At 41.7% G+C, this 13,556-nt stretch overlaps 1 protein-coding gene across 2 annotated transcripts in view; it reads right to left on the bottom strand.

Annotated features, from left to right (window-relative positions):
* The window catches only part of Pbx3 (PBX homeobox 3), a 195,148-nt gene extending 184,451 nt beyond the window's left edge, over window positions 1–10,697 (bottom strand). For both annotated transcript variants that reach the window (XM_021185105.3, XM_029474112.2), the window contains exons 1-2: window positions 10,413–10,697; window positions 9,516–9,589 (exon numbers count right to left, since the gene is read on the bottom strand). In XM_021185105.3, coding sequence (XP_021040764.1) covers window positions 9,516–9,589; window positions 10,413–10,612 — 274 coding nt within the window. In that variant the 5' untranslated portion in view covers window positions 10,613–10,697. The remainder of the gene's footprint in view (window positions 1–9,515; window positions 9,590–10,412) is intronic.
* Window positions 10,698–13,556: the final 2,859 nt, after the last annotated feature.

Genomic DNA, 13,556 nt, shown 5'->3' with positions numbered 1-13,556 from the left:
TGAGCATACAGCTCAATGGCTAGGCAGCAGCTTAGCACACAGGACATACCCAGCACCTTGAGGGGGGAAAAGCCACAAATTTAGGTAAATCAAAATCAGTTCATACAATACATTGATAAAATGTCATTTATATTCACAGGTCCGTCATTTCATTTTCAGGCATTCAGCATCCATCCTTCATCAAAGTCAAAAGGTCATGAGTGAAGATGCCAGTGAGCTCCCGAGGCCATCCTTAGCTCGGTGCCACTGCTCCAACAAGTGCTAACCAAAAGCACATTCAGACAAGTCAGACACCCACGCCCTACCCACAGTTAAAAGAATTGCCCCCCCCCTTTTTTAATACTGATTCTACAAAGAAATATGATAAGAAAAACTGGAGGGTTTTCACTTATTTGAATAACAAGTGAAACCCTAAAAATATCTTCCCTGTATGTTATTACCAACTGTATCACTAGGTTTTATAGTGACAGCCCTGTGCTATAATTTCTGAGAAAACCTCTACATAAAGCTCCATAAACCCAACCATTCCTATAATGTATCGCCTTATCTAGCACACAATCATTTCAAACACAACTTTTCATGTTAGTATAATTTGTTCAAAAATGGTAATAAATACATCCATGATGCCAGAGAAATCATTGTACAATCTACTGCAACTTATTCTGAGCAGTAGTGACAGTTAATCCTACACCCAAGATCTGGTAGAAAAGAAAAACAAAATATTTCAATTTTTCCTGATTTAATTAAAGATGTTCATTATACACATATCTTTTAATGGCCCAACACTCCCAATCAATATTATAAATAACCTGGACCAACTGCAGAGTAATGTCTGTGAACAATTATCACAAAACTAAAACATGGACTGCTGTCAGTTGGCGGCAGAGTTCTTGCTTTCATAATAAATATAAAATCAATTTCCTGCTCTAGTTCCTATTCCAAGTTGAAAATGATATATCTGACTATGAATTCCAACTACCTTCATGGGTAGGTTTTTTTTTTTTTTTTCTTTTTAAGGGAGAGGTGAGGAAAGCAAGAAAAACAAAGTTATAAGACTGTCAAAGCCACTTCCTCTTCATTTGAGGGTACCTGCATAATAATAAAGTAAGATGTACATATCAAGCTGCCATTTCCACTTTTTTTAAATAAAGGGACTGACTTTTTCCATCAAATGCCACATTCCTATAAGTCTTCCAAAAAGCTTTATCTGCAAGGTTTAGTTACCTGAAAGTTTGTAGAAATCTTTTGTTTAAATAATAATAATATTCAATTTCAAAGCTCTTTTTCCCTGTTTTAAGGAAAAAAAATAACTTCATTATTTTTAAAAGGAAATTTTGTAAGTAATCAAAAGACTAGTGAGGAGTCTGAAAAGAGACAAAAATCTGAAGTAACCAGGTATTTTATACAAAAAAAAAAAAGTAGCTAATGTGTTACCTACTAAGGACCCCACCCCCACTCCCATAGAAATGTAACAAGGACTCTGTCCCAAGAGAGGCTCTCACCTCTGTGTGCACATTTCTAACTCCCATCCCATGCCCAGCCATGCCCAAGGAGATGCAAGCCTCCATAGTATACATGCATGGCAGGTGTGAGGACTAAAGAATCTCTGGGATGGTATGACTTCCTGGGTCTAGACATGATGGAGTTCAGACACTAGAACCAGGGCCCAGTACAAATACCTCTCCCAAACACTCTATCTAACCAAACCCAGAGATGTGCAGTTAGCAATTTGCACCTCTTTCAGTGCTTTATGTAGGTAGAAGCTCTGAGTTAGAAGAAACCTTAACTTTTTCTTAAGCCCAGAGAAATTCTGTCCTTCATTTCTCCAGTCCCTTTAGTCAAGCATCCATTTCCTCACAAAATAATAGAAAATCATAAAGTAGCTTTAAGGAGCTAAATTCAAACACCTTACATTAGCCACAACTCAGGAAACCAGAACAAAGTAAGAAATTTCATTTTCAACATGAAAATCAAATCCAGTAATCTTACATGTCAATACATGATATAATATAAATTCCACAGGTTGTGTAAAGGGCAAAGTTTAACTACTAATTAATTCTATTGGTTCAACTTTCTTGAATGCAAGTCAAAATCTTAATGCTCATTTAATATAGTTTCATGAGGCCCAATTCAACAACTTCTTTTTTTCCTCCTAAGTAAACATTCTTGTGATATTCAGTTTAGTGTTGACTTTGGTAAACGACATTTACATTTATAGAGAGGTAACTGATAGTCACTCACTAGCCATGTTGCTAAAGTCATTTCAGGAAGAAAGGAAATGACCAAATTCTTAATTTCACACAGAATATAAAATGAAAATTTCATGTAACATTTAAATAATCATAGGGGGGAAAGGAGTTCAATGCTCCAGAACCATCTCTAAAGCTTTCAATCAATTTTATTTATATGCAAAACCAAGAGAAACTGGGGTGGGGGGGATAAAAAAAAGAAGAAAGAAAAAACAAAACACATACAAGGAAGAAAAAAACCAAGCTCCTCCCGATGCTAAAGCTCTCAATTCACTGACAGGCAAATGGCTTCATGCTGCCACTTAATCTCATTTCTTGCATAATGCCCTCTAATTAGCATATCAAAGTGAATTAATACTTCTAGGGCATTAGCAATGGGGAAATCTGCTCCAGGCTCACAATAGCAGTTAAGAGAGAGCCAAGAAATCCTCAAAAACACCACAAACCACTTTGCATTGCAAAACTGTTCAATTTATTTATCCTCTCTCTCTAAACACTTTTACCGCACACTGTTTTACTACTGTTCACCAAACAAAATGATAATTGCCAAAGTTACCAGCATCTGTAATGCCTGTTTAGAATCTTAATTTAGATTATGTTGCAGATAATTCCTATATGCGACCATTTGTTCTATTATAAATGTTAATACAGAGACAGTGGAAATGGTGACATTCTCAATCAGTTAATTTGAATTTGAAATAAAATTTTATGTGATTTTAAAATTTATGATTTTTTTAATGTAAAAGCCACCTGCTGGAGCTGATGCCTAAGAAATATGCTTTGAAAACTGATGTACCACATAAAACAAAACAAAACAAAATCATTTTGTACTAACATATGTTGGCATCTCCTAGATAACGGTTTAAACATCAGGAGAGACCATGAGCATGGAAAGAATTATACTATATGCCAAACTCATTAATATGACCACATAAAAAGGGCTAGTACTCACAACAGCTTAGCACTTTTAAAATACTTAAGCTGAAAGAAAACAAATGTAAAACTCGTAATAAGTATATTTATCCATAATTAGAGTCAAAAAATTGTCCTGCTTAGTCAATTTAACACATTCTAGAATGGAATTATTTGCTAAATTACACACTTTATTCAAATTCAGTGTGCAAACAAGCTACACTTTGCACTAAAAACTATAAGTATAAGCATATTATATGTTTAGGTCATGTCTATGTCAAGGTAATAAGGGATTCTAACTGCAAGACTGCTTAGAAAGAGCATTGTTAAAATCAAGACTTTAAGATTGGAATTTGTTTTCTAATATGTTCTATGTCTGAAGGTATAAAAGATGGCATATTTTTTTCCCAATGGCTCACTCAAGCATTACTTTTTAATTTATTTGCTAAATATAGCTCTATCACCTAGCTGTGATAGCAGTTTGTTTAATTAACTTCTATAACTTTGTAAAGAAAAGAAAATGTGATTAAACAGACCTGGAAAAACTTCACTGATTTATGCCACACTGTATACTGTGATGTAAATGAGTGTCTCTCCACACTTCCTGGCTGGAATGGCCTATAAACGTAGAGCAAGTACTAGGAAAGGTCAGCATGGGAGGGGAGATGGGGAGCTTTGTCAGTTACTACTTCACTCATGCTGATCACACTGATAAATGGCTAAAGCACAAGCCTGCTGAGAAAACAAATAAAACATTATTCTCCTAGTGTCAAGATTGAAATAAAAAGTATCTAAAGATTCTTCACAAAGACTTGAATGCATATGGGAGAAACCGTCTAAATCCTCCTTAACTTGATATGTTGGTACTAACGTGTCAAGAATGTATTCTGAATGACTATTGCATGGTCTCCATATTAAAAAAGTAATGACTTGTGTGGTTCAGAACATTCAGTGTCAATTCTTTTAGAGACCCTCTTCATAAAATATAATATCACCCTACAGCACACCCCCATATAGTACCAAAATACAAATAAGATATAGCTAAATAACACGTTAACTAAAATCTTGCTTTGGATAAAACTTACATACTAAAATCTAAACACTACACAAGTTAAATTAAAGGAAATTCATCGCTGTGAAGAAATGTAGCTTTATGTTATAAAAGTGGGTGAGTTTGTGTGTTGGGGGCAAGTCAGCGCTTCCATTACCGTGAACTAATACACTTATAATTTGGAATAGTTATATAAATTAATAAAAATTACATAGTTACGTTCCCAAATAAAATGTCAAAACCATGCAAACCTGTAATGAAGCTCACTAAAACTCAGGTGAAAAAGAATTACCTGCATAGATCAAGTTAATACTGACAACGGTTTCACTATTTGTATTAAAATATATTTTATATTGAATATATTTAAAGATCCTCCCATTTTAAAGGTATATCTGCATGATACTTCAAGCCAGACAGTTCTAAAACAGCTTGGCAATGACAATTTGTCCAGGTTTTCTACCAACAGATTGAGTGTATTATTGTTTAAGAATGAAAGAAGAAGAAAAAAAAAAAAAATCAGACAAATGTCAGTCTTTTACATCCTTCAAAACCTCCTACAAAACCTCCAGTAAGCATCACAAATCTAAAAGAAATCTAAAAATTGACAAAATACTCTTAATGGCTTTAAGAAAAATATATTGATAAAGCAATATAATTTATGACCTTCCTAACATGCACTGACTTTGTGTTTTTCCTGGTTAATCGCTTAATATTCCCAATCTAAACAGACCATAATGTATTCCTAAAATTGATATAAAATTTGAACTAATAAAGGCCTATTACTATTCAGATCACAAAAATTCTGAGAAACCAGGAGTAATAGAGAAAATAAGATTGGCCAACTGTTGCCATTATTGAAGGTAAACAATGTTCAAAATTCTCTTCTTTCCATATATGTATATCTATTATTGTTGCCATACATACATATTGTATATATGCATGTATGTATATATGTGGGAATGTGGTATTGTTGCTGTTGTCTATAATAAGTAGCTCTTAAAAGCTGGAAAATTCACTCATCAAAACAGAAACATTATACATATATGTATAATGCAATTGCTTTCAAAACTTTGGAGCAAATGGTAACTATACTGGATATAATACAAGATCAATTGAAAATCTGTAGTAAATACAGAACCATTTAGACTCAGAAACAACAATTTTCATATTTCTTTGCTAAATGTTTACTTAATGACTGATCTGATTTTTATACATTGAAAATTAAAAGAATAACACAGCACTGTAACAATAAAAAAGGTAGCAAAATTTTACATGGAAGTCTTATAAAAAAAAAAAAAAAGAGGCCAGAAAAAGATGCAAATGAAACACTAAAAATGTAGGGTGCAAATTAAATGGAAGGGTTAACCTAAGAGTACCTACCCTGTCCTCCTGAAAACTACTCACACTTTTAGCCATAAAGGTAAAAGGTTTAAACATTTCATATACTAAATGAGTATAAAGCTCATTTATAAACTACATTCTTCCCTAGTTCTGATATCTAAAATTCCTATGACTTTCTCAAGATGGATTCTTTTAAAAGTACAGCATTTATAATAGTCATTTTCTTTTCTTGAAACATAAAAAATCCTTCAACCAGCCCAACCAGCCAAGCAGGCCTTTCTCTTCCCCTGCGGACACCTCCTGCAGTAGAGAAGTTCATTAAGTTTTATGATCTTCCCAAGTCAGTCCTGCTTATAAGCCTCACAAAGCCTACAAATCTGGCAAACCATCACGTCTGCCATTAGACATTACTAGTAAATGAACACTATTTAGGGTTTGTGGTGGCAATAAATCAGAGTTTGGTTGGCAGCTATCAACAATGTGTATTTTAACCTAGCATTGTAAAAGGAAAGGTTATGTTGATTTTTTTAATATACACTATTTTTTCACAATATCAGTATTTAGATCATATAATGAATTGCTATATTAGTACACATTAAAAATATTTTCCTTGAAAAAGTGTTTCCTTCATTTTTGAAGGTATATTGTTTCACGAAGGGAACACTTCACAGACAAGATTAAAGTAGTTCAGTGAGTATACCAACAGAAGCATGGGTCCTTACTTCATCAGAGATATTTAATAAGCAAAGGGTGGTAACATGATTTTGTTATCATACTAAAGAAAACCGTAGCCCGTCAACTACGATCTTCCTTGCTTACATAGTTTAAAACAGACACATATCTCGATTTTTAAAGCCTGTAACTTTAGTTGCCTCTAAAATGTATAAATGTCACAACTCAACAATGAAAAATCTTTCTGTCCCAAAATAACTGCACAATAAATTTTATAACAGAATATACTGTTTTTTAAAAAAACAATCATCTTATAGTAAAAGTATAGTTTCCTTACTTCTGAACAAGAAAATAATATAATTGTGGCAGATTGCCCATTTATCTGTCAAAGGGGGAAAATGCCTTTTCATATTTGGTAGGGGAGAAATAAAATGTTTTCCAAACTAAGTCCCTTGTGTGCATCAAAACTGGCAGTATTCACCGCCTGATCAGAAACCTCAAAATCTACCAGCAGTTCTACAAAGACATGATTTTTTTTTTAATGATTTTGTCTTATTTTAAAAGAAAACCAAAACCAAAATCACACTGTCCACTGACGTGGCAGTTCCCACCCGCCACCCCTCTAGTTCACAACTTGTCAGCCCCCTCCCTCCCCTTCACTATGCAGAATAGAGTCATCACATAATATTCCTGATTTATATTCACAAATGACTAGATGAACTTTCTGTAGGTAATTAATCCTTACGTATTATGATAATAGATTAATAAAGTGATTTAAAGAGAAAGTATTAAGTAGCATACACATATTCCCTAACACTTATTTTCTAAGTTCATAATGTCTCTAAAGCAGGACTGCAAAAGCAGGCAAGGGATAGGCCCTGGAATGTACTGCCCAGCTTTCTCTGCTTTGGTAACACTAATGTCTACACAGCTGTTTTATTTCAAATTGAGGGCTGAGTCTAGCGATCCTGTCTCCTTCTAAGACTGGGTTTAGAGCTGAGGCAGAGCTATGGATAGTAGGGGAGAAAGGAGAAGAGAGAGAGCTTCACCCCATCAATCACTCAGTACTTAAATCCCATCCCTCTCGAGCTCAGAGAGGCAGGCAAGAGGATGCCTCTGCCCAGACAGCCGCCTTCACTGTCGGCTGCTGGCTTTTTATAAAAGAGATAACCTGCAAACTTAGGTCGCAGGTCAACGCACAAAAAGAGGATCTAATTTACAAGTTATCACTGAAAGCCCAAGAAACAATTTTCAAAACACACAAATTTCTTTTGTCTGCTCTCTCCTGGTTGTTAAATAGCAATAGCCCTACCAAAGCTCTCTCTGACCATAATCCCAGACTCTGAAAAGACTTGTTTCTTTTCCTAACTCACCTTTGACATGTCGTTGACTACACTTTCCTTTCAGAATGGTGTAACTAAGTCCTGTACAAATAAGCAACTGGAAGACGAACACTTCTTAATTGAATTTCTCCTGCTGCTAAGTGTTCAAACATGAAATGCTGTGTAGTTCTGTGTGCTTAGACCAAAACTTTAAAGGGACAGAAAATAAATACAAATCATAAAGAAGGGTGTTCTTGCTAGAGAAGAGCATCAATTCCCTCTCTTTAGTAATATAGTGCCATATAAAATTGAATCAATCTTAATATTCACAACACAGTCAATATTCCAGTGCTTAGCTGTCAGCACGAACTGGAGTGGAGCCCTGATAGCAAGAAAACCCTTAAAAATTAAGCAACATAAATGTCCTAAGAGTATATACTTTTATTCACCCAAATTAAAGCCTTCAAGGTTCAATGCTGGACGTCTTTATAGTTACATTAAAATCATCTAACATTTTAAATCATAAGGTACTCAAAAGGTGGCTAAAATCAATATATAATAAGTCAATAATTTAAAACGACTTTGGTTTTCAAAATGTAAAGTGTTTCACCAAAAAAAAAAAATCATTAAAAAAAATCATGGCATGAATGAAAAGCAAATAAGGTTATTTCTTTAAGCTCTCAATACTTACTAATAATTATGGTTTAGCATGCATACATTAAAAGGGAGCAATAGACCATCATCCTCCTCTTTGGCTTACTTTTAGGAATATGAATAGTACCTGTTTAAATAGAGCATGACTTAACGCCCTACCTAACAGTCCTAGGCAGTGTATTATTATTTGTAAAATCAACTCAAAGACAGCCAAACATTGAAACATTAAAACAGCCTTAGTTGGAAAATGCAATATACTGGACTTGATTTTTTTCTTCTTTGCCTCAATTTACAAAGGGGCAACTTTAAAAAGCAATACAACCCAACACATACAACAACAAATAAATCAATCAATGGTAAAGCTTGACTGATGGAGGGTTGTTTTTTTTTTTAACCATATACAGGAAAGATAACTAAACACAAACTAAAGCATGTAAAACATATGCATATATGTATATATATGTGTGTGTATATATATATATATATATATATATATATATATATGCACTTTAGCTTTACACTTAAGTCAAGAGTAAAAATACCTTAAATAGAAAAAGTCTGACAAGAAAGTTAAACTATAAGGAACTGTCAGAAATCCCCCTACTCTGTATCAGCAATTTTCATTCTAGCACTTCTGCAAACCTATCCTACTCCTGCCCTGAACTTCAGAATGTTTGTTTCATCAGGATCTGTGGACATCTTTATATATTGAAGCTCAGTTTTACAAGTGTAGCAGTTGTAAGACAGAGGCTATAACGTAAGTACTAATAGGCATGATACATTGTATATGCCTAAGCACATGATTTTCCTTCCTGGATTCCTAAAAATCTTCCCACCTAAAGCACCAAGTCCAGGGTATTACTGAGGTGTGTTCGGTTGTGTCTTCTACCAGTAGAACTAAAGCTTAAAACTGTCTAAGTAAAACAAAGTTCTAGTGACGCCTCTCCAGGGGAACCGGTCCCTGGCATCCAGTCTCCCACCGCTCCATTTAAAAAATGCTACACAAGGCAAAAAGAGATAGGAGAGGGCAACTAGCTAGAGCCCCCTCCCCGACTGAAACCAGGGACTACCTCCTAGGGAACTGCGACCCAACTCCATTCTCATATACACTTCATTTTGTACCAAAGCAGAATTGAGAAATAGACTCCAGATTTATTGCAGTTTTTTTTTTCTCTCAAGATCAGGAGGTGGGAAGCAAAGAATGATCAAAGATGGCGGTGCCCAAAAGCAGCAGCTCTCAACTGGAGAGTCGAAGGAGTAGATCTGACCCCACCTTGGGGGTCTCCGGGCCCACTGTGAGCAGCAGAGTCTTACCTGTTTTCTCTTTGATCTCACACAAGACGCTGAAGAGCGCCGGTTTCATTCTGTGACAGTTCAGAGCATGTTTCCTAAAAAACAAATAGCAAAACACAAAGGTATTAGCATCACCTATTGGAATAATATGGCGCCTTCCTTTAAGTTAGACCCAAGATTTAAAACCGGCCCCCAGTTTGGAAAAGCTCTTTTGAACCACGGGAAGTCAACAAAAACTCAAGTTTACTAGTTCGCAACTGGCGGCAAGCTCTAGCGGCTGAAGCTCCAGCCCGATAGCAGCGTGACCCATCTGCTGGGTCGACAGAAGCCTCGGCGTACACAGGAGTGACCCGTGCATGAGGCTCCGCTCCGGGGGCCGCGGCGGGGACCCAAGGGACCAGACCGGAGCGGAGAGAACCCCAACGCCCAAGCTCCACAAGAGGAGTGGGCGCAGCGGCCAGCCGGCGGCTGATAATCAGCGGGTGACAGCTCCGCAAAGTTTGCCAAGCGGCCCTCCCTCTAGAGAACTTGGCGCTCCCGCACAGGGTTGTGCGGGGAAGCAGCCGGTCACCCCGGACTGGGCCAAGGGGAGTGGGTGCCCCGAGTCTGGGCAGGCGGAGAAAGTTGCACTTCCCTGCGGAGCGGCCACGGACCCGGCTGGGACGCGGAGCGCACTGGGGTCCGGGCGGGAGGTTTAAATCTGGGAAGGGGACCGGGCAGCAGGGCACAGACGAAGCAATGATCGAGTTTGTCCCGACCCCGGCGAGCAACTTTGCCCGCGCGATGGGGGACACCGCAAGTGCCCGGCGGGCGGAGAAAGTTCCCGCCCGCGACTGAGGCCCCGGTCCCGGGAGCCAGCCGGGACCCGAGCCCGGCTCCCGTACACACACAAAAGATGCTTAATGAGACGACACCAACTTTGCTTGCGCCTCGTCCAAGCTCTGGTCGGTGATGGTCATGATCTGGTGGAGGATGTCGCCGATGTCCTGCTTCCTGCCGTCGCCGTCCGCCCCTTCGTGGCCGTGAGGGGGAGGCGGCAGAGCCATACCCCCCTGGACCGAGTGGCCGGCCAGGTTCACCCCGGCCAGAGTCTGCAGCATCCTGGATTGATCGTCCATCCCGCCGCGCGCGGGCGGGAGCGGGCGGCGGCGGCGGAGGCGAAGGCTGAGGCGGCGGCGGCGGCAGCGGCGGCGGCGAGGGAGGAGAAGAAAGAGGGGGAGGGGGAGGGGGAGGCGGCCGCGCGCTCCCCGCCCGCGCGGGAGGGGGCGGCCTGGCCCGGCGCGGCCCGCGACTGAGGGGACGCGGACCGGCGTCCGGCTCCGGCTTCCGCCGCGGAGGAGACTGAGGACAGCGGCGGGCGGAAGCGGCACGCTCGCCGGCGGAGGCGGAGGCGGTGGTGCCCGCTGCCCTCACGCGGCCGCCGCGCTGCCTCCTCAGCGCCCCGCGCCGCGCCGGGCGGCCCCGCACAACTTGGTCCTCAGCGCCAGCCGAGTTGCCGGGACGCCGCGGCCGCCGCCGCCCGCGCCAGCCAGAACGGTCCCCTCCCTCAGCCGCCTGCCGCCGCCGCCGCCGCCTCAACCGGGCGGGATCGGAGCACCGGCGGCCCCGAGGGAGGGAGCGGCGGCGGCGGCGGCGGCGGCGGGCTGCGGAGGAGGAGGAGAAGGAGGCCGACGGGCGGGCCGCGGGGAGCGAGAGGGGCGGAGGAGGAAAGTTTGGGAGCGGGCGGGCCGGCGCGGCGGGGACACGGAGCCCGGTGGAGGGCCCCGGCGGGCCGCACGCTGGGCGGACAGCAGATTGATGAGGCGGGAGAACTCGCCGCCGCCACCTCCGGTGCCGCGCACCCAGTCAGCAGCCGCCGTGGACCGGGCTCGAAGGCCGCTCGGCTGAGGGATTGACAGGCTGCCAGTGCCACTCACTCACTGCGGCCCCGGCGCCCGCGGGGGGAGGGGCAGGGAGAGCTGAAGGGCGGGGGAGCGCCCCGGATGCCCCGCCTTCGGAGGCGGAGCCTTCTCTCATTGGGCTTTGCACCTCCCGCCGCCGCCACTGGCCCCGCCCCTAGAACGCAGCCCGTCCCCTCTGGCCTCTGCTGTGGGGCGCCTGAGAGCCAGCCCGGGAGCCTTATGGGCTACTCGCGCCGGCGCTCCACAGATGGTCGGTCAGTCCAGCCAGCAAAGTGTTGTCCCCGGATCCTGCTCCTTCCCTATTATTAGCAGTTGGGGACTTAGAGGTGTTATATAGGATCGAATAAAGTGTTCCCGTAGCCGACAGCGTGGTTCCCCATTGCATTAGATGAGCTTCACGCCTCGGACAGTGCCTGGTATACTTTCCCGCTCTTCATATCAAGAGGTGGTACCCTCTGGGCACAAGGCCGCAAGCCCAGGGCCAATCGCATTGCGCTCAGCGCCGAACGAGGCGGGACAGAGCCAAGAAAGTGTTGTCCCAATTGGAGCGTTCGAAAGCCCTGGGCTGAGACCGGGAAAGAGGTCTAAAAGCCCTGCCCGTCCCACGGTCGCTATGGTAACCCGAAGTCAAGGCTAGGAGTTAGCGCTGGCTCTAGGGCCTTGCGCTGTCTGTCCCTCAAGGAGTGACCAGTTAGAGTGGGAGCCTGTGGTTTCGCATGGACAGAGCTCTTCTCTGAAAAGGTAGCAGCAGATGGAAAGGTCACAGAAACATGTCGGCTGAAGAGAGTGAAGTCCAGGACTAATTTCTAAGCTAACTGCCCTTTGCACACTCGAGGAGTCCTGGAGATCCCGGGACTACTCTGGCAGGTGTGCGGAACCTGCCAGAGCGAGACAATAGTCTTACAGACAAGTTTGTTTAGAAATGGACTGGATTGACAAATTGACCCCTTTGGCTGTAGTCAACTTCAGATTTGCATACCAGTAACACCTCTTCATCCATTATACTCCTGCCCAAGAGAGACTAAAGACTTAAACGGTGTTGGAATCTGCACCTACACCTACGGTGGAGTCTTGAGGCTGATCTAGACCTCATCTCTCAGGCTGAGGATTCAACTTGATCTCATTTTAAACCCATGGAGATGACCCTAGGTTAAGTGTTTAACTGGTGGCTCTTACCTCTAAACATTCCTTTCTCAGACTCAATAAGCGGTCTTACCTGAAACTAAAAATAGAGGTGTGAGGAGATGAAAAATGGCTGTTACTCTGCAGGGTTGAATGTAGGACAAGCAGTTCTTTAAATGCCAGATGGAGTCTTGGAATAAAGCAGGCTACTCAGTTCCAGGTTCTTTCCTTCGTATGTTGAGTGTGATTTTAAATACTCCCCACTGCAAAGCTAACAGCCAAACTCACAGGCCAGGCAAGCTACAAGGCTTACCAACTGCACAGCTGCTGGGGAAGGAGTTCCAGACAATCTACCTTGCTTAAGTCCAAAGAGCCTCCTTTGAGTTCATTAATATTCTCTGCTCTTGTGTGTGTCAAGTTGCTGATTCTTCAAGTACTCATTATGAGTTACAGCCATCATTGATTGGATTTTCTCTACTCTAAACTTGTTTTTCAAACTGTCACCAAATCCTTTCGTGCTTTTTTTTTTTTTTTTTTTTTTTGGTATAAAGGAGTGAGAGAGCAAGCAAGATGTAAAATTCACAGAATTTTATCTGAAAGATGCTGCAAGCTCTAAGATTCCTTCCAGCTCTGAAATTCAATGATCCTGTGAGTCACTATTAGGCCTCCTTCCTGCCCTCCTTCTAGGCTCATAATCTTGACTAATCAGTCATGAGGATGAGGCTAATTAGCAATGGGGATTTATGGTTATTCCTAGCCTGCTCCAAACAATGAGTTATGTAAGCAAAGCAACGTATATAAAAATGTAAATAAAATTAAAGAAACACTTAAGCAAATAAAGACAATTGGGAACTATGGGCTATGTAAACAAACTAGAACATAAAAACATAAATTAGAATTAAGGAAGCACTTAAGCAAATGCCAGCAATTAGGAATAAAACAAACTTGTTAAATGCTTGACATCTGCAGCTAGGTTACGGCACACACCTCTAAATCTGTGGTCATTTGGAGGAAGGGAACCCTGATATTTCTGCAGTGA

The sequence above is a fragment of the Mus caroli genome, unplaced genomic scaffold, assembly GCF_978045245.1.
Source record: "Mus caroli unplaced genomic scaffold, Mus_caroli_1 scaffold_2, whole genome shotgun sequence".
NCBI classification, from domain to species: Eukaryota; Metazoa; Chordata; class Mammalia; order Rodentia; family Muridae; genus Mus; species Mus caroli.
The sequence above is the reverse complement of the archived record's forward strand: the minus strand, read 5'-3'. Positions and strand labels throughout refer to the sequence as shown.